Source organism: Vollenhovia emeryi, unplaced genomic scaffold, assembly GCF_000949405.1.
Source record: "Vollenhovia emeryi isolate VEMERY1.0 unplaced genomic scaffold, V.emery_V1.0 DF939137.1, whole genome shotgun sequence".
Classification (NCBI taxonomy): Eukaryota; Metazoa; Arthropoda; class Insecta; order Hymenoptera; family Formicidae; genus Vollenhovia; species Vollenhovia emeryi.
This window is the reverse complement of record NW_011967229.1, coordinates 2,411,875-2,434,829: the sequence shown is the minus strand read 5'-3', so window position 1 is coordinate 2,434,829 and position 22,955 is coordinate 2,411,875. Positions and strand designations below refer to the sequence as shown.

General features: G+C 45.0%; 3 protein-coding genes across 4 annotated transcripts in view; 1 reads left to right on the top strand and 2 right to left on the bottom strand.

Annotated features, from left to right (window-relative positions):
* Window positions 1-7,359, top strand: part of LOC105567509 (protein lap1) — a 14,010-nt gene extending 6,651 nt beyond the window's left edge. The window contains exons 6-9 of one of the 2 annotated variants that reach the window (XM_012022428.1): window positions 639-1,113; window positions 1,422-2,245; window positions 2,681-2,752; window positions 2,842-7,359. In XM_012022428.1, the coding sequence (XP_011877818.1) occupies window positions 639-1,113; window positions 1,422-2,245; window positions 2,681-2,752; window positions 2,842-3,018 (1,548 nt within the window). In that variant the 3' untranslated portion in view covers window positions 3,019-7,359. Of the gene's footprint in view, window positions 1-638; window positions 1,114-1,421; window positions 2,246-2,665; window positions 2,753-2,841 lie in introns of both variants that reach the window. The other variant, XM_012022427.1, reaches the window with a different exon arrangement.
* An 80-nt stretch (window positions 7,360-7,439) lies between these two features.
* Window positions 7,440-16,229, bottom strand: LOC105567508 (lipoamide acyltransferase component of branched-chain alpha-keto acid dehydrogenase complex, mitochondrial). The gene is made up of 5 exons (XM_012022426.1): window positions 16,052-16,229; window positions 11,226-11,347; window positions 10,364-10,907; window positions 9,208-9,603; window positions 7,440-8,967 (listed from the first exon to the last, which is right to left on the bottom strand). Exons 1-5 carry the CDS (start codon window positions 16,088-16,090, stop codon window positions 8,731-8,733), a joined length of 1,338 nt encoding a protein of 445 aa, XP_011877816.1. The 5' UTR covers window positions 16,091-16,229; the 3' UTR covers window positions 7,440-8,730.
* Window positions 16,230-20,594: 4,365 nt separating this feature from the next.
* Window positions 20,595-22,955, bottom strand: part of LOC105567507 (metabotropic glutamate receptor) — a 15,146-nt gene continuing 12,785 nt past the window's right edge. The window contains exon 8 of the mRNA XM_012022425.1: window positions 20,595-21,685. Within this exon, the coding sequence (XP_011877815.1) occupies window positions 21,540-21,685 (146 nt within the window). The 3' untranslated portion in view covers window positions 20,595-21,539. The remainder of the gene's footprint in view (window positions 21,686-22,955) is intronic.

Below are 22,955 nucleotides of genomic sequence, written 5' to 3'. Positions count from 1 at the left end.
TCGCGAGAGAACCGATCAGATGCAAGCTGGCTGTGAACGAAATCATTGAACAGCTCATGTCACTCCAGTACCTGGGAGTGGAGATATTCCAACCAGGACAGCAAGAAAGAGATGCAGGGTCGGATCAATATAGCGGCAAGAATATCAGGATGCCTAAGGGAAACCATATGGCATAATAAATATATGGGGAAGGAAGCCAAGGTCAGGATATATAAAACCTGTGTTCGACCAATCGTGACGTATGCGGCAGAAACAAGAGCGGAAACCAAGAAAACTAAGAACATGGCCCGCACGACAGAGATGCGGATTCTCCGAACCATCCTGGGCAAGACACTTGGAGACAGAGTACCCGACGTGATGATCAGGGAAACTTGCGATGTTCCAGACATCGTCAGATGAGTAAGACAGAGGATGTGAATGGAACGATCACGTATCCAGAATGGGGGAAGAGAGAATAGCAAGAACAGCAAGAGATGGGAAACCAACATCCAGAAGACCCCCAAAGAGATGGCTGGACAGCTGGACATTCGGATCACAAGAGACGAATTAATCGGAAAAAAATAGACTTAAGCCTAATTTAAGAGGAAGAAGAAGGAGGTTTTGATCTTATTGCTAATACATGTTATTCTTTTCGACAGAGCACGCCTTTATCCACAACCTCTGTCGATCGTCACACGGCGAAGAACTACAGCAAGAGCAACAGACCGGCCGACCCAGGAGCGGCGGAGCACTCGGTGTCGGAAGAGTCGTCCGACGAGGCGAACAAGACCGTGCTGGCGAAGGAGAAGAGCCCGGACATCCGGGAGGCCAAGTACATCCGCAATCCCACGTCCGATTACGTCGTGAAAGCGCCGACGGTGGCCGATTACGTCAATTCCACGTGGAAGCCGGACGAGTATTCCAAGGCGAACACGGCGAAGATAGTGGAGTCCGACAAGTTCATCGAGCCCTACAGGACGACCGCGTCCGTCGACGCGACGGACGGCAAGTACGGCGAGCAGACGCGGTTATCCGTCGCGCCGAAATCGTGCGACGTGCCGCCGGCTCCGCCGCCGTATCATATTGCGGCGGCGTTCTCCAAAAAGGCCGCCTTTTTCCAGCAGTTTAACAACCGTACGTTATCACTGTTCGCTTAAACGAGTGATTAAAAGTCGGCTGTCTGTAAAGAGATATCGTTCACAGAATCGTATGCGTGAGAGGGACGCTAACGTTATTTGATCGTCCTATGTACAATTGGTAAAAGGGCTTTTTATGGGATGATTTTATGATACAAACACTTTGCAGTATTCACTTTGTGCAGGTATCTCTTTTAATCGCGTGTTTCTATCATCGAGTTTGTGAGAACTTGTCTCATTTCTAGACAGCTGACGTTTAAACAGCAGAGAATTGAGAATCTAACGCGAATCTTCGTTTCTTTTTAGCGATCGAAGCGGATACACATCTGGTACCATCTTCGCTACCTTTCAACTCGCCCTTAAATTCAGCCGGGCCGCTACCGGATGTAACGAAGCGGAAAAGCTTCGACGCGAGCGCGGACCCGGTGTCTGCCGAGGAATGCGCGTCCGTGTCGTCGGGCGATCGGGCGAATCTCGCTAATTCGTGCGACAAGCCGGCGGACAGCGGGCGGACGAGTTCCCTTAATCAGACCGGCGCGGACCAGAGTTGCGCACCAATCCCGAATTCCGGCGCCGACCCCGAGCAAAACGATCGTGCCCTGAAGCCGAGCAAAATTCCCGTTCTCAAGGCGAAACACACGGAGAACTCGACAAGTAACGACACGAGCTCGAGCAGGAGTCCCTCGAGGGAGGAATACGACGCGGGCAGAACGTTGAGCGCGTACTCCGGCATTCCCACATCGCCGGTTACGGGGAAGAAGTACCGCAGCCCGTTATCAGCGCCGGTGAAGCCGCTCGATCGCTCGAGGAAGCTGACGAACGGGAACGCCTCGAGTAACAGTCCGTACGAAAACGCCCCGACGACGAACGAGGCGACGACGAGTCCCGTTCAAACGAGTAGGAGCGTCGTCGACGCGTCGGACGTCGCTTCACCCGCTGTCGCTAAGAACGAGAGCAGCTCGAACCGAGACATATCGAACCACAGTACGAACGGCAGGTCTCAGGGCGACACGAGCCCCAGCGCCGAGAGCCTCAAGGAGTACGCGAATTCTACGTCGAACGAGACACCGAGCTTCGAGAGGAAACCCAAGTTCAGGTGGATGTTTGGCCCTCACAAAAACGCGAATGTGGTGGGTACTCTGGTTTACGAGAGAATGCAGAGAATGTGAAACGTATTTGAATTTGTTTTATGTGATTCACTTTTCAACAAAATCATATCTGTGTCGAATAAGAGTAAAAGAATACGATGTCACTTTTATGCAAACAATCTTTGGATAATATCCTGCACACGGAGAAATTTTATCTTGAACATCACGTAATCGTGGGACAACGTGGCATTTCGAAGAATTTTATGAGAGTTTTTCGATATTTTTACTAGTAAAATGTATGGTAAAGTTAATGTGTGATCGTCGCGAGAAAAGATTTTTGATTGAATTCGGAACGTTGAAAACCTGCTATCTCACAATAGAAACCTATCTCATAATAGGGGACTTCCCTCTATTATGTTATTCCCTCTACTTGTAGATACATGATGACTTTTCTAATTTCAGTACGTTTGTTCGCAGCTGCCCGTTCAAGTGAAGAAAAATCCAGGTCTCGGTTTCAGCATAGCCGGTGGGGTAGCGGGTGCAGAGACCGTATGTTACTCGCCTGATTTACGTTGAATTTTGTTCGCGTCGTCGTTGTTGTAAAAGAATATCTGCGAGCCTTGGTGTTTTTCTTTCAGGGAATAATCGTGACGAAGGTGAATCCCGATGGGCCAGCTCAGGGTACTCTCCGGCCGGGAGACAAGATTCTGGAAGTGGACGGCATCGACTTCACCAAGTCGGACCACAATAACGCCGTCGCCGTTCTGCGTGCCACCGGTGCTGTTGTATCAATGATGATAAGTCGCCACCAATGATTGTAAGTCACTTCGGCGGAACAAAGAGGAAGGAAACTTTTTCTAATTCTTTTAGATCGCGTACGATCGCTTTACATACTTCAGACTGAATACATTTTATATATATATAGCTCTATAATACACATATACATATATATATATTTAAATATATTCTTTAATCAAATCCGCAAAAATCGATAATCGTTAAGGTTGCGCCACGTTTGCGAGAAAATATGAGATACGAGCACGGCCGGTCCGCGCCGACGTCGCCGGGACTGTTCGCGCCGTTGCGAATCCGCGACGACGTTCGCGCGGACTGCCGAGAAACGAGATACACCCACGTCTACACGTACATCTCTATATATCTGTGTCGAATAAGGTTGTAAGCAAGCTAGGATATCGTTCGTTTTGCGATTAACGCGCGACAAGGTGATTTCATCCTCTTCCCGTGAGAATCTATGCTATAAAGCGTATGTTATTTTTTTCAACAATCTGTCGGCGCGCGGACTGTCCGGTCCGGTCCGCCTGCCAGTGTAGCTCCTCCACGAGTAACTACGACTTGAACAATAATGTCTTTCCCGAAAGCTCTCTAATCCCGCGACACGCGCGCATCCGCGTGTGCGAACGATGATGTTGGTAGATTAGTCGATTTACATCTATATCTATATGCGTTCCCCGACCACGGGAGCGCCGACAATGTGCCAGAAAACAAAGTACTATTTATTATCCATATACATAACATATTGAGAAAAAAAGATATATATACTATGCATATATGAATATATACATATATTATATATAAACAGATTTATCTGTAGACAGGTCGGACGAGGCTCCCGTAGATCCCGGGCGGTGTAAATAAGTCTCTCGATTGTTCCCGCGTGTCGAGGAGTTTGTTAGAGATATTTCTACGGGGTGTTTCGACGTCGGAGGCCTCGCCTTCGAATTCGCGGTTTGAAGTCTACTTTTGCTTTCCACGGAACGCACGAAATGTGGACGGGTTTTTCATTTGCGATTGAAAAACGAGCTACCAATTTTGAAAAGTTAATAATTTTTTTTTTTAATGAAGATCTCGTTCAGTAAAATTTTGAATCGGAATTTGTAACAGAAACTTTTAGTTTTGAAATTGGAAAAATATTTGATTTTTATATAAAAAATTTTAAAATTTTAATTTTTTGTTAAGTATCTTTATTCTTAAAATACTAAATTACGAGGTCGAGAGTGGCTTGCGATTAATTTTTTTGTTGTTGAGAGAAAGTCGGCTTGGAACCTTCCAAGGAATTCACGGGCGAGATTTTGTCGGAAATGTTGCACGCGACGCACCCCGTGCGTGTTTCCACCGCGAGATACACATATAACGTCATCGCGCTCTACTTCGTTGTAATCGAATCATTTCTAACGTGATCCGATCGTGCGCAGCGATCTTTATTAGTTGTTGACTATCTATAGTAGTTGTTATTGCATACGGCAAAGCTATAAATTCTATGATTCAACGGATACCGTGAAGAGGACAGCTCCGGACTGTTGCGAGTCAAGCGGAGCCTCGGATTGTTCAGCCGAATGTTCGATTACGAACGAGTTGCTCGTCGCCTCTGCGGGACGGCAGTTCGAATGACGTCTGTTTGTAGATAATCGAGCATTCAGGGTTTATCGATAATAATTGCGCCTCGCTCTGCGGGACCCTCGTCGCTCCCCTTGTCTGGTAGGAGAGAAAAGAAAATATTCTTCTATGTGCCGTACTTATATCGATAATAATGTTTATACTCGTATCAGTGTCAGTCCTCTGGACGTTCAACAATTGCGCGTTTTGTCCATCTATGGATAATATCTCTCTCGCATTTTGCGCCTCTTTTCCGATTTACCCCGTATCGCGAGAGATCGCTGTTCGATCGTTAATCAATCCTTAAACACTGGCGTTTGTGACGTTAATCAAGGATGCATTCAATTCTTCAGTTATCGCATTGCGTACAAGGTCATATCGTCGTTTATCTCTTTAACGATTATTCAATGTGTGTGTGTAACAATAAAAAGTGACCAAAATTCAATCAATGAAACTCGATTGATCAGTACATTAACTTTGAACGATATAAAGCGACGCTCATAAGTTTTACGGATAGCGCGTCTATTCGTTTTTTTTTTTATATACATGTGTGAATGCACGTAAATTTGATACAAGTTACACGTCTCGCGCCAGTGCTCAAGGACCAAATGAATGTGTACGTGTATTGTTATTCGATCTTTTTATCATTAGTGTTCTTAGACTGTCGAGACCACGAAACGCCTTTCGGAACTAACGCGACTGATTTAGCGACTAATTTGGCAATTACTCGCGTTTCTTCCGTTAATATCCCGTTGAAGGAGCAAACCCGTACCTTCGTAGGAACCGTTCCCCCGCGACGATTGTTAGTCGAGCGTGATATTCGACAGGTCGGGATACGACGCTTTTGTACGTCGTAAAAGAGAGGTGATAAAAGGAAAAGTCGCGGTGGAGAGGACAAGAGGAATGTAGGACTGAAAAATGGTAGCACAAATGAAATCGTTATTCGGTTATAATATATATATATATGTATGTTACGTTTATATATATATTGAGCGTATTGTTATAATCCAAACCAGTGTGAATGCAAGACTATTTACGTGCCAGGCGGTCCGCATCTTTTCTCTGTTAAAAATTTCCCCCGCAAATCCGACTCTCGATTCTACTTAAAAACGCAATCGGCCCCTTTCCATTTGTCAATCTCGAGTATAACTTAATTGCCAAAGTTGCTTTCGCTAATTAACGATAATATGACGTCAGGCCGTTGAATATTACCAGTCGGGATATCGGCTTTTTTTATTACGAGTCCGAAAGATCCCGTCGATCGGGAATCTCAATCCAATCGACAGGGAAGAGATGCCGAGGACCCGGGACTGTGTGTTAGGTAATTAATTGTTGTTACTAAGTTAGTGCCCGTCTATTTGTATCTTCGTTCTTCGTCGGTGTTACGTATCATAAGGTTTTACGGTAAATTCAAAGAGGAAGAAGCCGCTTCGTATTTCGATTTCCGCGTCGGGAGTTAGTAGGATTATTCGTACCTAGTCAGACCCGATAGCAAACGTCATTTAGCGCCCTTCGCCGACTCACATCGACAGTTCTCCTTCGTCTCTTGCGTTACGTCCCACGTCTGTCAACGTCGTCGCTAACGACAATCCGAACTTCCAATCAGATTGTACTGGAAAGGAGGTTTTTCGCAAGAATTGTTTTTTTTTCTTCCCTTTGCACGTAGAAACTCGCGCGATTAGTTTCCCTCGCGACATTAGTTCGTTGCTCTTCTCGTCCTGTTGCTGCATTTAATTTCGTAGAAACGCGACGGGATGTATTGAGTTGATCAAAAAATTCGCCCGTCTTCCCCTCTCCTCGACGACTCCTAGAAGAGAAGGAACGAGCGCCTTTCTTGATCAGCCTGATAATTGTTATTGGAACGTTTCAGAAGGGCCGGGATTAAGTACGTGTCGGCTGACGGAGAAGTTTCCACTTTCATGGACCACGAACACACATATTGTACTCTTTTCTACTACTCTAAACTAAACAGACTGACTACCTTTTGGATACCTATTACATGTTCAACGGCGTTTCCCGACCAAGACGGGTCCGGCGGTCGCCCCCGAGTCTCGCGAATTGGTCGGATCTGATGAGAGAGTTCTCCAAAGCTTTGCAATTAATTATCCCGCAATTACGACTACGATTGCCGGATTGCCGAAGGGGCGCGCGAGCCGAGCCCGTCCCGCACGGAAACGCCACAAGCGACGCTCGCTATCGTTATTGATCGGAGTGAATTGCGAATTATAAGATTGAACGCGTGACTGAAGCTCCGAGTTGTACCCATAAGTGTATATACAATAAGCGACTAATTGTGCGTATGTAAGCAAACGTTGAGAAAGCAATCAAGTGGTCGTACCATTTTAATTGCGATGCGTTTTTTGTGTTTTTTTTACTCTCGATTTTACATTTAAGCCGAGCGAATTTTCCAGGCGAACCAAACTCGTTTATTTTTTGTGCCAGAGTGTTGTCTTTTTTTCTTTCTTTTTCGACGATTCGACGCGTTAAACGCCGCGTCTCGCGACGTCCGCGCTTATCCGGAGAACGAGTTGTCTCTGTGAACGGTACAGCCACTTCGTTAGCGTACGTTAATTATGGTTGTCATTGTATGAATAATTTATAGTTTGTAACGGTGATCGATGTACAAACAGATACGTTCTACCGGACGTCGTCTTCTGATATACGATTACTATTGCATTTTGAATATGTTAGTGGAAGATGTCTGACCTTTAACGAGAAGTCCTAGATGGTTGTGCAGCAATAAATAAATTAATATTTACGTACAAAGCGTTCGGACGCGTATGTATCTGGTAGGACTTTTGCGCGTCTTTCCACATCGAGGGTCGATAAAAAGAAATGAAATAGGCTGGTAAAAACTTCCTTTTCATTTATTCGTTTGCATACGTCATGTCACATTGTTCATTGTTTTACAAAAAGTTTTACAAAACTTGCTCTCATAAAGTTCAACAGTTCATTAAATTATCTTATTGCGTGCATATAACATTGCATTAGTCAGTAATAAGATAGATTTAAGACAAAAGACAGGGAGGTAAGACGTGCGAAAGGTAGGACATTAACAAGACCGGTGGTGCTTCCCGAAGAACATTCGCAGCGTAAGAGCCTTAACAGAATGGCTGTCTCTGCTCGTAGAAACTCGCGCGATTAGTTTCCCTCGCGGCGTTCGCTCGTTGCTCTCGAAACTTTTAGGACAATGTTTCATGCCCCAAGTCTTTGTTTTAAGTAACGCACAACAACTGTTTTATATCTCTCTTTTATTTAGTCTTTTATTTAGTCTTAGGCCGATATTTATAGTCGGATCTTATATTCAAGACCGTCTTGAATTTACCTAAGGATACTGTACGGAACATTTCATTGGATACCGAGTATCAAAGTTGATCTTGAGACAATCTTGAATATAAGATCCGACTATGAATACTGGTCTTAAATACAAAGACAACGTTTGCGAAGAATGAACGTAAACACACGAAAGCAACAATTTTACTGTGCGTATAATTTTGCTGTATAATAGTAGATAAACATTTTATAAACAGTCTTGAAATTACAAGTCGGTCGTTCTGGTACTAAAATGAAACGCAGAGTGGAAGCAATACGCTGCGAGCGGGATAAAGTAAACACGAATATAGGACAAAGTATAAAACGTAATAATCGTATCGCTATGTAAAGGAACGTGACTCTCTTTCGCAAAGGTAGTTTCTGCGAGATAATAACGCTTTTTCGCGGCGCGGCAGGTTCGTGGTAACGTGACAACTCGAAAAATCCATGGATAACTTTCAAGTTGGACGTTACGTAGCTCGCGGTACAAATTCTGCGCTTATATGTGCAAAATCTACCTCTACATCGACATAAAAAAGTGAATACCAATGTGATTTGATATGATATGCATGTTCGACTCTCGATATGGTATGCATGGCCGATATTCGATATGATATTTAATCGATATAATCTTCATGATTTATGCACGAAGTTAAATACTTTTTTTTTTCATCCATCTTAGACCTCCTGCGTATTATAAAAAAAACTACGAGATTATGAAGACCGTAGCTGAATACAAAATAACGCTCTTGAGTTTTTCTTTTTCAGTTATGTAAATAACGTAAGAATTGAATATCCTCGTGTACATGTATAAAGCAGCTTCACGCACCGATCAGCAGATGCGTCGGATTCTCCACGTAATGCTTCCACAAATTGGAGAAATTCGCCACCGTTACGCCGTCGACGACGCGATGATCCGCAGACCAGCTGACGGACATGATGTTGGCCGGAAACACATTCCCCTTGTCGTCAAATCGCGGTAACTTCTGCGTCTTCCCGAATGCACCGATTATCAACTGCGGCGGCGTTATCACCGGCTTTGTGTACGTTCCACCGACCTGGAAGTCGACAGGCGATTAAGAGACGCGCGAAACATTGCGGCACCGAGTAAGAATGAATATTTAGAGGAAAAGAAAAGAGACGGTAAGCAAAGAAATGACAAGTTTTAGAGGGACTTCGGGAATAGATGAAACTTTAGCGTCGTGAAAGCTCGGCGATTTAGCGCGAACCGCCGTAGACATAATTTCTGCTAATCCATAATTCATGATTTTCTTATCCGCTGACGTGTGCGCACTCACCATGCCTATGTTGGACAACGTAAAGGTCGTGTCGGTTAAATCGGCGAGCGGTATTGATGCTTTATTACCACACTCCCGAAGCCTGTTGAGCTCCCGCGCGATCGCGACAACGTTGAGATTCTGCACGTTCTTGATGTTCGGTACCACCAGGCCCCTCGGGGTGGCCATGGCGACGCCGAAGTTGTGATTGTCCAGGACCGATAGCGTCTGACTCTCCTCGTCGAGCCAGGCGTTTAACTCGGGGAACTGCTCCAACGCCCGCGAGGCCGCTTTCATGAAGAACGGCAAGAGAGTCAGAGAGACGCCGCGTTCCATCATGGAGTCCTTCACTTCGTTTCGGTAGCGCATCACTTGGTCCACGTTGCACTCATCGCTGTAGACGAAGTGCGGTATGCTCTGCGAGAAATTCGTGATGAAGATCAAGTTGCTGTCTGACGGACGGACTCTTTGGCGATATTTGGCAGAAGAATGGAAAGAGTTCATTAAAAGGTAGGAATTGTAGGAGCAATTAGAAATTAAATTAGAAAGATTAAAAATAAGGCAGAAAAGAGGGAGAGAGAAAATTGAAAAACATATAGGATATAATAAATAGAATGTACTCCTTTAAGAAAGATCTTGAATTTCACAGAAATGAGTTGGTATAAAACCACGGAAAACTTACAGATAAAGATCTAATTAAAGTCTTTCAATCTCAGTGAATTTTTCATAGTAATACGGGATATCGATGATAATCTTTGTAAAATTTAAATAGCATTATTGTAAAAGGTCATCAAATATTAATATAGAAATAGAGGAAAGTTCCCTATTATGAGATCAGCTCCTAATATAAGATAGCAGGGTTTTTGCTAAATTAATAGGCATCACCTGTTCAATAGATTCTATTGGTTTCATCGTTAATTTATTGCCCTTGGAGTGAAAGCTGTTCAGTGGAAAATTCATTGTTAGATCGTGTATAAATTGTTGTGATTAAATTTTGATGTTGAAAACCTGCTATCTCATAATAGAGGACTTTCCTCTACTAAAAAAAAATAATTATATACAATGATTGAAATGTCAAATGTAACAATAATACTTAAGTGCTTGTGCAAAAATTTACAAATGTAGCTGCTAAACTAGTACGAGACAATTGGTTCTTTTCAGCGTCTCGATGACTCACCAAAGCTTTCGTCATAGATTTCCACATGTACTTCTGGTATCCCTGGAGGCCGACCGTCCTTCCCGTCACACTCGCGTTCAACAGAATTTCCGCTTTAACCTCTGGACTCGTGGAAATTTTCTGCAGATGTGCCAGGATGTCCTCTTTGAGCACCCTCCCCCCCTTGCCAGTCGCTACCACATCCTTCAGCTTTACGTTGTTCTCTCTGGCTATCCTCCTCACCGCCGGGGTTGCCGGTACTTTCTCCGACATGTTCTCCATTTCCAATCTGTCTAGCTCGCTTTCCTTAGTCTCCCAATTATCAGTCTCTTGGTCCTCGGCGCCTCCCTGTACGGTTTCTCCCTCGTTGTCCCTCGTAGCCTCCGTCGAGTCCTCTAGCTCAATGTCAACCAACGCCGTTCCGACCAAGGCGACGTCGTCTACCTTGTAGTGGATAGTCTTCACAACACCATCGTAGCGACTCGTGATTTTCGCCGTGGCCTTGTCGCTCTCCACCATGCAGATATCGTCAAACTGGTTCACCCGGTCTCCCGGTTTTACGAACCTGAAATTCGATTGCGCCCAATTTAGAATAGAGACAAAGATATTTTCGAACGTCACAAAAGATGCTAAATCAATTTAGACAATTAATTGGAAATCAAAGAGGCTTTTACAGTCAGAATTGAAGTTGCCTTCGAAATATGAATTTAAAAAATTCTTGATACCAAATTTAGGTATGAAAAGTCGATGGATTTACGCACACGAGTGAATTTCAAGTTAAGATTCCGCACTCTCAAAATCGGATGAGCATCTTTTAATGAATACCGGTTGCACCGTGCAAAGGGGACATTTTTCCGCGGATTACATCAAATTGCTCACGTACCATTCCTTTATCGTGACGTCTCGAATTCCCTCGCCGATATCGGACAACTTGAAGGGTACCACACTGCCGAAGCGAAACGAGCTCACCGAGAAAAATCGTATCGGGTCGCGCGATCGTGCGGCCTGCGCAAACAAAAAGTTCCATCATCAATAAATAGTAGAGGGAAGTCCTTTATTATGAGTTTCTAATATGAGATAGCAGGCGTTCAACACCCAAATTCAATAACAAATCCTTTTTTCGCAACGCGATCTAACAATGAATTTTCCACTAAACAGATTTCGCTCCAAGAGCAATAAATTTATGGCGGAATCAAAAGACGATGCCTATTAATTTAACAGAAACCCCGCTATCTCATATTAGGAGTCTATCTCATTATAGGGGACTTTCCGCTAATAACAATTACGCGGTGGCGTTTGGGCGCGGCGAGATAAGATACGTACAGTAGTTTTTGAAATGTTGCAAATGTTTTTCCCTATTTTTATGTCACTCCGGAATTATGCCGTCCAACTGGTATGTCTTTCGCAAAATTTTATCGCACATGATAGTGGAAGTCTTATTCCTAGGTACTGCACAGCGTCAGCATCGTGAAAAACAAACTAGCAGTCGACAAAAGGAGCAACGCAAGTTAGAGGGCGGGGGCGAAGAGAGCGAACGAGAAATATCGTGCGAAGTGGTATCGCAAAGCAATGTGGGAGAGAGTAAAGATGGAGAACGCAGAAATAACAGTATATAATTAATTGGGGTGAACCCTCGATTTGTAATCCGATTGGAATAGATCGGCGTAAACGGCGTCTCGGTCGATTTCCAAGACGGTACGCTCGCGGCTTTATTTACAGTAATGTATTTTCCGTCTTGCTCCGTTGATTTATTGCTTTACTCGTTTGTGCAAGCTATTCCACCTCTATTACGTTATTTCTTTCCTCCACCCGGAAGCAATCACCTGGGATGATTTTTACACGCCAGCGGCGAGAAAATGGGGCTTGGTTTTCTTTACTGAGAAATTACGTCTATTCTTTTGATTTCCCCTTGCTCCTCTTTCAAACGATTTGGAGCAAGTCCGTGTGCACTGATAAAAAAAAATATCTTAATTCAAAAAAATATTACTTTACTCAAGAAAATTATTCATTAGGTGGCTCCTAATTGTTTTAAGTATTTATGAAATATCAAAGAATAGATAATTAAAAATTTTTTTAATTTTATTTTAATTCTATAAAATGTTTACTAAGATGTAATTTTCACAGCGAAGAAAATTGGATTTCTTATTTAACAAAAACAATTATTTCATTTAATAAATAGTATTCTATGTAATAGTTTTCTATAGAAATTCTATATAATAGTATTCTCTATATCTCATCAAATCTTTATTTGAATGTAGAAAATGTAATGATTTAAATTAATTTACTTAATATAATACATAGGTTTACTTGAAATTTGATATTTTCTTTAAAGAATATTTACTTCAGTAAAAAAACAATTTTAAATAAATCTATTTACATAGTTTAAACAAATTTTTTTTGTCAGTGTATAATGATCTAAAATACTAAACAATTGTATCGATCGATCAATGAATAATTGACGATATTTTGGGGACAAAGTTGTTATATAATTGGATAGCGATCTTTAATTAGGGTGTAAAAACACTCGGGCAACTATTAACGATTCTCAAGTGTTTCCTCGAACGAAAAAGACCGTGGTTTACTTTCCTACTTTCGCCGGAGAAAAAAATGTGGCTTCGAAATCGTCGTTAACGTATTTTCTTCGACATCGTCGAAGCGAGTCAGCTGTTAAGATCTTGACGAAGGATCTGACAAAATCGTTAACCATAACAACCTCTGTTCCCCTTTGTCCCGCGTATTCATATCGTTGGTCTTTCAATAAGATTTATCTGCTGCCTCGCGGTCAATGCATTCGGCTGTATTTGTTGTCGATACGGTAAATGTTTAGCTGCGACTTAAATACATGGCAAATTGCGCCGGTCGTTGCATCGACGGCAAAAATATTTGTTGGGAAAACTGATTTTATTTGCTGAAACAGAGCCGCAAATTATTCTGTCCCAGTGGCAACCCCCCCCCCCCTTGTGTCTTCGTTTTCCGCCCTCCAATTTGATTTTATTATTGTACCGACACTCGGCCGGCGACAATTTTGTCGCGACAACAAAATGCACTTGCCACGGATACCCAGTTTGTTTTGACAAACAAGAACTGTTTGCTTCAACAAGCTAGCACGTTTTTATCAACAAATTTGCTCCGTAAAAATTTTTCCACACCGCCGACGTGTCTCACCGGAACGTCAACTGACCAACCCTCGCGCGGGGTGTAAAATATTAGAGGACTGCTAAATCTATCTGCTAAATTCGCTTTAAAAAAACCAAGGAGAACAATAAGTCAAGGAGAACAATAAAAATCGAGATTTAAAATATACCACACGCGTGTAATTACGTAACAAAAAGAAACCACCGCGCAATGCGATAACGTAGAAGCAATTCGCAGCGAGAAATGACTCGTCGATCGATATCGAAACGATGTCGAATCGACATCGAGACCGTCAAATTGATGTCGCATCGACGTCAACGTGACAGTGTTGATGTCAATTCGACATCGTTTCGACGAATCATTTTTCACTGGTTGTCGCACACGTTGAAAATATTAAATAAGAATTAAGAATCAATTCGTTCAGCCCTCGCGCAGTTAATACCTCAGAGCAATACCACTCACAATGTTGGGCAGCTGAGTTAACTAATAATCTAATAACTGCAATTCTTAATTGCGCTTCGTAGATTGTCGCGAGTTACTGTGGTAATTTATACAGGGTGTCTCATTTCAAATGATCCACGCAAATATCTTCAAAAGTATGAAAGATACGGAAAAGCGTATCTAATGACGCTCCAATTATTTAATATTTTTGCGTATGTTACGATACACAAGAATTTTCAATAATTGGAACACAATAGCAAGTTTTATAAGCCGAATACCTTGTCCTTGAGGTAAATCCACTGAAAGATCAAAGACGGTATAAATATCGCGAGATAAAGACAAGCCGTCAGTTGTTGTTAAAGACTTTGTCGAAGTATCTTTTATCTCTTATCGTTAAGATTGTAATAGCTGTCACTTCGTCCGGCAAAATGCGTTAATAAGGATTTGGAGGAAAAAGGCGCGAACACAAATAATTTCGCAGCCGCAGGAAAGATTTGAAAAATCTGAAAATCTCGTCGAAGAAACGATTTTATCGCGTCCGCTATTTAGCGACTTTAACAAAACCAAATTAGAAACTGAGGAAACGAAGGAGTTTTGTCGCTGGGACAGAAATTATTCTTGCGGCTCTGTTTCAATTTTTCCCAACAAATATGTTTGTCATTCACGTGATAACCGACGCAATTTGCCATTTAATTCGCATCTAAAATACGTTCGGAAACAGAGGTGTTTTATTACACAGGTGTTCTACAACGTGCTGCTCTTCGCGCGTCTAGAAACATTCTATTTTGTTCATAGAGAAAAGTCCCCTATTATATCACTTGCGCAAATCAAAACGCTTAATTAAAAAGGTCGACAATAGACGATTTATCAATTTGCACAAATTTTTGAAACGTAATTTACAGCCCACAAAATAGAACGTTTCTAGACGCAGAGTTTGTAGGCCAGGCCTCGGTCAACGAGAGGGGCTCCTCTCGCTTTCGGAGTCTTGCAGTTTCAAGTTACCGATGTCCTGTTATCTGCTCGTGACGGAGAACAGTCGCCAGACAGGGAAGACTCGAGCGACGATTACGCGGCAGCGATTACGCGCGTTCCTTATTCATTCTTTATTCGTTCCTCATTCTCGCGTCACTCCGCCCCGCGATGCGCGGCGTCGCGTCAAGGCTGGTCTACGGAGACCGTAGCCGATTAAGTTCCAGCCGTGGACATAAATAAATAATAAATCCAGACCGAGCAGTGGGGGTAGAGGTTCCACGTGGAGAGGGACAAACTTTGTTCTGTGCTATTTCGTTCTCTCTCGTTCGCATTTTCTACCCGAACCTCTACTCCAACGAAGGCGAACGGTCTGGATGTATTGTGCGCTACGGTTCCAGCGCCGAAAGTTCCATGTTTTTCGTCCACGGTGAATTCCCGGACGAAAACACTGTTTTCTCAGTGCCGACCAGCGAGAAATGATTCGTCAATCGGATCGACATCGATCGACGGGTCATTTATCAAGTTAACGGTTAAGCCTAGTCTACAACGCGCTCTTTGCGCCCGGGAAACATTCCACTTTGCAGTCGCCCAGTGAGAGATGATTCGTCGAATCGACACCGATGCCGTCAAACTGACGTAGATTCGACACGGATTCGACGGTATCGACGTCGACTCGACACTTCTCGCTGGGCAACGAACCAATTGTACATCACACACCGCGCACAATCGTGCATCGTCGATTTCGTATTTCTCAAGAGTCTCGGTTTGCTTGCATAAAACAGAGTGCTCCTAGGCGCAGAGAGCACGTTGTAGATTAGCCTTTACGGCCTGCCGCGTCAAAGTCCAATCCGGCGTGTGGTCTGTCGACGCGGCACGTGGCGCGTTTCAGCCGCACATGCTCTCTTCCCGCTGCGCCCGTTTCCACTTGGAGTAGACCAGACGCTCCTTCCTTCCAGCGCGTTCGCGACGTTCGCGCAAGTTAAACGCGGTCACCCGATTTCCGGATAGAAACTGGAAGGGCGATTTTTTTTTCACCGCGACCCAGCGCGCGGTAGTACGGGAACCAGTAGAAAAGGGGGCTCCGTAGAAATTTTCAAGCCGAATGGAGATCTCGCTTCTTTCGCCCGGCGAGTCGTCGCTCGCACGAATACTTTTACCTACCAGTCGCGCGGCCGTCAGCAGCCGCCAGGAGAGAGCCATCAGCTCCAAGTCGTCGGGTCGGTCGAGGTGGAATGCCAGGGACCCCGGAGTTGTAGACTAGTAGGCACGGATCGCGTGAGTTCGGTAACTGTCGTACGCCTGCCGATAATGCGATACGCGGACGGGACGTTTAGGTCGTTATCGGGCGCGCGCGTCACGACACGAGCGGGGCCGGGGGATTGTGTTTACGCGTATTTACGGGCGAAGCGAGGCGCCAGTATGTTAATTCCGGAGTCGACGGGACGGAACGCACGATCGGCCTCCACGCACGCGATCGGCGTGATATGCGCGATTGTCCGATCGCGGGCGTTTTAAACCCGGCGAGAAGAAATCGACTCGTCGATCGACGTCGAAACGATGTCGAATTGACTTTGGTTTTTTTATTCTTCTTCCCAGTGAGAAATGATTCGTCGATCGACGTCGAAACGACGTCGAGTCGACATCGACACCGTCGAATTGACGTCGATCGACGTCATTTCGACGTCGATCAACGAATCATTTCTCACTGGGATTTGGACAGTGCCGATGTCGACTCGACACGTTTCGACGAATCATTTCTCACCGGGAAAGTGCCCTCGTGGCAACTTTGGGCGGACTCTAATTAACTTAGTTAATTGGTGATTAACTCGGCGACCAAACGTGTGCACCGTGTGTCGTTACTTGTTGTGAATGGTTTCGACGTGAATTGAATCGACAGCAAGTCGTGCGACTCGAGATTTTGCCTCGAACGATCTCGCCGGTTCAGTCAATCGCGGGCTCGGTCGCTTCCCAGTGAGAATTGACTCGTCGAAGCGACGATTGGCATTGACAAATTCGACATCAAGTTGACATCGATCGACGTGTCGTTTCTCGCTGGGTTTCGGCGAGAACGAGGGGAAAATCCAAGAAAAACTTTGTTGTACTGCGTCCCTCGCAAACTCGCCCTGGCGAAAATAATATGTTTATAAGAAGTTTGCTTAAATGTTTCATTTGGGTTTTAAGACATTTGTTGAGTTGTTTGTGAGATATAAATTGAAACGTGGAGTTGTTTATGACATGTTCATACTGTTACAAGTGTTCAAATTGAGTTTAATGATACAATGTCAAACGTTTCCATTACAGTTTTCTAAGTGTTTGTAAAATGTTATTGTCAGTAAGCAACTAACCAGGTGTTTGCAACATACTTTCAAACGGTATAGCCATCAATAAAACTCTTCATAAACAATGTAACTTACGATAAAACTCTTCATAAATAAATATAAATATCGTCTCTCACTTAGTTTTCGCCATGCAGGGTGGCAAAGCTGAATTGTGCACGTTCGTTCAACGATCCAGCTTTGGTACGAGACTACCCTTCATCGAGTGATAATCTTGCCATTTGGAGGTTTTTTTTTAAGTTTGCCCGTTTGTGGCAACGCCTTTTAATCATCAGATGATATCAGCGTGATATCTCTAAAAGTTTCTTGATTGCCACTTGGGTTAGTCGCTGTTTAAGTTAAGCGAACGGCACACCCCAGATAGCAATGCATGCCCCGGTAGGCAAATATTTAGCAAATTATGTGACGAAATCTGGATGAAACTTGGAATGCTGGAATTATGCGGTACATATTTCGAACAACATGCGCAGAACCGAGACCTTTCGTCAAATGTTGATCAAATATTTGCACAATGTATTTCTGAACAGTATGCCAGCAAAACAGCTGCATTCTGGCGAATCACCTTGGCAGAATATTTACACAATTAAATCGCTGTCGTGTTACGACGAGCCGTCGCTACGAGGCGTCTCATACTCGTAAGTAAAGTTCACGCGAGACGAGATTAAGGCAGCTCCAGCGGTAAACACGTCCCTCGCTAGATCGTTTTTAAACGTTCATTACACGTAACTGTGTTGCTGGGCAATTTTGTTTATAAGTGTCGAAATAATTGTGCACGATTTATCCCCTGAATTGAGATTATCAATTTTCGGGCAAATACCATGTGGAAATTGTATTCCTACAAAACCGTTGCGCTCTGGCGAGTCACCTTAGAGCAATCATTGTGAAATTTCTTCCTTTTGGATGATGTAATGATTACACAATATTTGAGACATTTTTCTATCGGGGTGTCTAAAGCCCAGTTTCACCAAACGTCGCTTAACTTTAACCTCGGCTCTTTCTAAAGTAACAGTTGGAAAGAGACGAGGAAGGAATTAAGCTAACAAAAAAGTTAAACGACGTTGATGAAACCGGGCCTAAAAGACGCCATAAAGATATTTTTAAGACAACTTTTAGACGTACACGTCTAAAAGATAGTCTACAATAGACGAAGTAAACCTGGCGCAAGAAGTTAAGAGTAGGAGTAAAGATACGAATCAGTTCCATTTCTTACTCGTACTTCAGCTCTCGCGCTTACTCTCGGTGAATTAGAGCGCAGTTTGACCAGTGCTACAAATATTTAAAAAAATTATGCCTGCACTTTAGCTTTTACACTAAGTGAAGGTTTTCTTACTTCTTGTTGCTTACCCATACAGCACGCGTGTCTAAAAGACATCTTTAAGACAACTTTAAGTCGTCTTTTAGACGTACATATCTAAAAGACGACTTAAAGACGTCTTAAAGATGCCTATTAGACATGCTGTATGGATTACTTCCAATATAGACGGTAAAGATAACTTAATGCCGTCCTTAAAAGATAACTTAATGCCATCTTAAAGATGTCTTTTAGACATGCATGCTATCTGGGACGATACTATTTTTCCTACCGGATTGCTTGCGAGAGCAATCGGGATTCAGCCGTAAGTCGTCTGATCTAGAGCTCTGCATCCTTATTGGCTCTCGCAAGCAATCAAGCAGGAAAAATAGTGCCGTTGGCTTCAATCGTAGGCCGGTCGCTCTTACAATATAACGAGAACGAAGAGACGCTGGAGAAAGGAACAGAATTCGATGATTTATGTTAGCTGAAAAAAAAATACGAACAATGTTGCAGCAGATTTTCTATAAACTTACAGACAGTGTCACTAATATTAATCTAATAATAATTGTATGTTTGACTTAACAATGAAGTTACATTTCTCCAGCTTAGACGCGGGGCTACGTTTCAACGTCGAACGGCAGTCGCGCGGCTGAAAGATATGAAGGTGAAATATATAAAACTGGCAAAACGTTATCGTCGGACGTGTCTATTAGCGATTCCGCCCGATGACCGAAAATGTCAACAATGTGCTCATTTATGCATTTATTCCGCCTGATGCACTCATCGATCGCTCGTTTATGCATCAAGGCGACATTTATTTCGTTTCCGGGACGATACTTTTCTTAAAAATTCCCGTAAGCGCTCGACGTATCGATCTCGCGCGGGGAGGAAACGGCGGGATGGCAGGTATTTAAGAGTACCGGCTTTTCGAAGAGCACGAGAGATACCGATTCCGACGCACTCGCCTCGTGAACTCCGCCCGTGACCCGATGACTATTTATGCAATAGAATGCATAAACATGGCGTATGGATATCCGGAAGAGGGTAAGGCGACATAGGCGCCGAAATTGTCGAGCTGGCATCTGCCGAATCGTCGCACCTGAAATTGCTTCGGGGAGGACGACGCCGGGCCGGACACCCGCTCCAACCCCTTTCCGGGTCCGGGCGAAACTGGACCCGCGGAATTTACGCCGGTTTTCAGGAATGATGGATAACCGGGCGGGAATGAATCACACACATACACTCCGACGCGCCATTCAATAATTGTTTTATTCCAGGTCCGATCAATCTCTCTTTCTCGCCGTGCTCGTTACAATAGAAAAGATATTAGTATTTCTCTCTCTCTCTCTCTCTCTCTCTCTCTCTCTCTCTCTCTCTCTCTCTCTCTCTCTCTCTCTCTCTCTCGCTTTCTCGCGCTCTCGGGTTCTCTCTTCCTTCCTTCTTTTATACGTCGCTTTGACCTCGGCGACCGCGGGAGTCGGACGATTCAATCGCCGATACAATGACAACACTCGTCTCCCTCGGTTATTCACAAAAATTGATCAAACGTTTCAAAAATCCTGTGAAACCCGACGTAATGGGGAAGGGGGTGGGAAGGGTGAAGAGACAATTAGGTGGTTTGCGCGCATATAAAAGCAATCTCTCTCTTTAATTCGTGTGTCGCGTAGAGGGTACGAGGTAAAAATACGCTTTCAAAACGGGGGGAGATACGTTTCGAGGCGACTCGCGCGCCGATTTCCGAAACACTCGATCGGCTTTAGAACGTGTAAGAAAAGGTGGCGGCGGGAGGACGGACGGTGTGGCGGGGGGTGGGGGGGGAGGGGGAGGGGGCTGAGAATCTATCGAGTCGAAAACAGTATTGCATTGCCGATTAACGTTCCCTCGATATTCCGTAGTAGATATACAATTGTGCTCGTTTCAAATATACATTTATTTATTGTCCACTGTGTACGATTATCTCGTCTCGGAAGGCGCACTCGGACGGGCGAGGAGAGGGGGGGGGGCGTGTCAAATGTCCGATAAATAAACGAGGGGGGGGGGGGGGGGGGGACGAACAAATTGACGGTGAGATCAACATTTACGCTCCTAATCGAAATTATACAAGTCACGAGGTGCTCGGCTAGAATTAGTGGGTCACACGGTATACACTTGCTCGATAAATGCACGTACAACACACGTACGTATATGTGTGCTTCTTTTTCTTCCTTATGTGTGCGTGTGGTGCGCGCGCGCGCGCGCACGTGTGTACAGTGATGAGTAGAATGATCGAGAGTATTTTTTCTTTTTTTAAGGAACGTGCATTTAGATTCAGGATTACGTTCCAAAATCCTCTTCTCCGGGAAATATTTTACTCAATGGCCGTTTCGAAACTATCTTGAGCGCTTCCGAGCTATTTCTCGAGTAAAATTTTGGTCCAGAGTAAACGTTTTGGAACCCGAAGCTAAATGCGCGCCCTTAAACTCATTTTCAAAAAGTGTTGCAACCATTCTGTCCTTCACTGCACAGGGAAATATTTCACTCGATGGCCAGTCCGAAACCACTTTGAGCGCTTTCCGATCTCAATATTTCACGAATAGAATCTTTCCCCCGGGGGAAACGTTTTGGAACGTAAACCTGAATCTAAACGCGCGTTCCTAAGCTCATTTAAAAAAGTCCCGCAACCATTCTGTCCATCGCTGCACGTGTGTATGTGTGTATAATTTATGCACAAGGACAACAGTAACAATAACGACAACAGCGATCACGATAACGACCGATGACCTCCGGCATCTCTCTCTCTCTCCTTCTCGGAAGATGCTGGCGAACGACGACAACCGCGTCGCGAGACGCTCAGCGTCCCTCGCCTTCGAATACCAGCTCGATTACATCAGTCTCCCCGGATAACAGGTTGAAATTTAGAAATTATCCCGACATCAGCGTTTCTCGCTGATTGCAATCTCTCTCTCCAACGACGCCGCGCCGCGTGCACGTCCACCGTGTGGTCCACCGGGTGGTCGCGACCTCGACGGGGGCTGGTGGCCTACAGTTGCGCCACTTGCTCGTTATTGGTCTTGCTGGTGGTGCTGGACGTGAGCGAGATCTCGGTGACCCCCACGGACGTCCGTACCGCCGCGGTCAGGGCGCCCTGCAGGGGCACGTTCTCGCTCGCCGACTCGCAGCCCGTATCTGCAAAAAGAAGAACAAAAAGGGAAATCGGACGCTTCATCAATCACCGCGAGGTCGCGGATGGGTGGAGAACGGGAAACGAACGTCAGGTAACGCGAACCGCCTGGACCGTATCGTCGCGCACGCTCGGACCCTCCCGCGTCCCCTCCTCCACGAGGGGGACAGAAGAATCCTTCTATCGCTCGAGTGCCGACACGTGCTGTCGCGATAAAATAATTGGATTATCTCGTCGCGCTGGCGCACCGGCGCGTTTTCCCGCTGCCCCCGGAACTTTATTACGAGTAAAATGATTTCAGTGACGGGCCGATTCTTTTTTTTTTTCCCCCGCCCCGTTCGAGAGGGAGAGCCTCGGGGGCACATCGGCCACCACGACCGCGGGGTCGTATCGAATTATGACGTCAGAAGCGGGAAGTCGCGCGGATCTTCCTGGCAGTCGTCGTGGATTAGACCGCTTCCGCTTTTCTTTTTCCCTTGTCCCCCCGCGTGCCGTCGCCGGCGAACGCTTTTTCGCTCGTGAATCGACGACCGACTGCGAATCCCCCGATCGATCATCGAGTGGATCAAACGGTAATCGCCGCTTCTGACGGAGTCGCTGATTTTTCTAACGAAACTGTCGAGAGACGCCGGTAATCCCCGAGCCGTAAATTCAAGGTCCGCTCCCGCCGAACGGGAACAGGACTAATGCAGATCGAGTCGTACGCGCGGGATAATAAAAACCTGACGCGGAGAACACGAAGAAGAGCGAAGTACGGTTTTATCGGTGAAAAACGTGCCGGGTCGGGTCGAACGGAGGCTGATTTATCTCGACGACGCGACGTAAGAAAAAGGGACGAGGGAAAACTTCGCGCGGCCGGCGCTCCTGACGTAGATCGCAGTTTAATACTGCGCGAGAAGAACGGGGGGGGGAGCTTTAAAAATCGCCCTTTAACGAAATAAAAAAACCGACCGATATTTCTGAAATTTCCCGCGAATAATCCGCCCATAAATTCGCGAGAGAACAAAGGACCAGAGGACTGGCGGTGGCGCGTATTAAGTTAATAATTTAGCGCCGCTTAGGGCGAATCATCCGGGGGACCATTAGCGGGCGCGCGCCCTGTAATCCGCCTCGTGATTGCGTAGCCACCACTGGGCCGGTTAATCACGGCTAAACTGCAACGCGCGCGATTACGATTTACACGCGGGAAAGCAACGTAATCGATCGGCCGATCGACCGCGCGCCGACTTGAAAAGAGCGCGCGAAGGGTAAAACGACCGTTAAAGCGAGACCCCC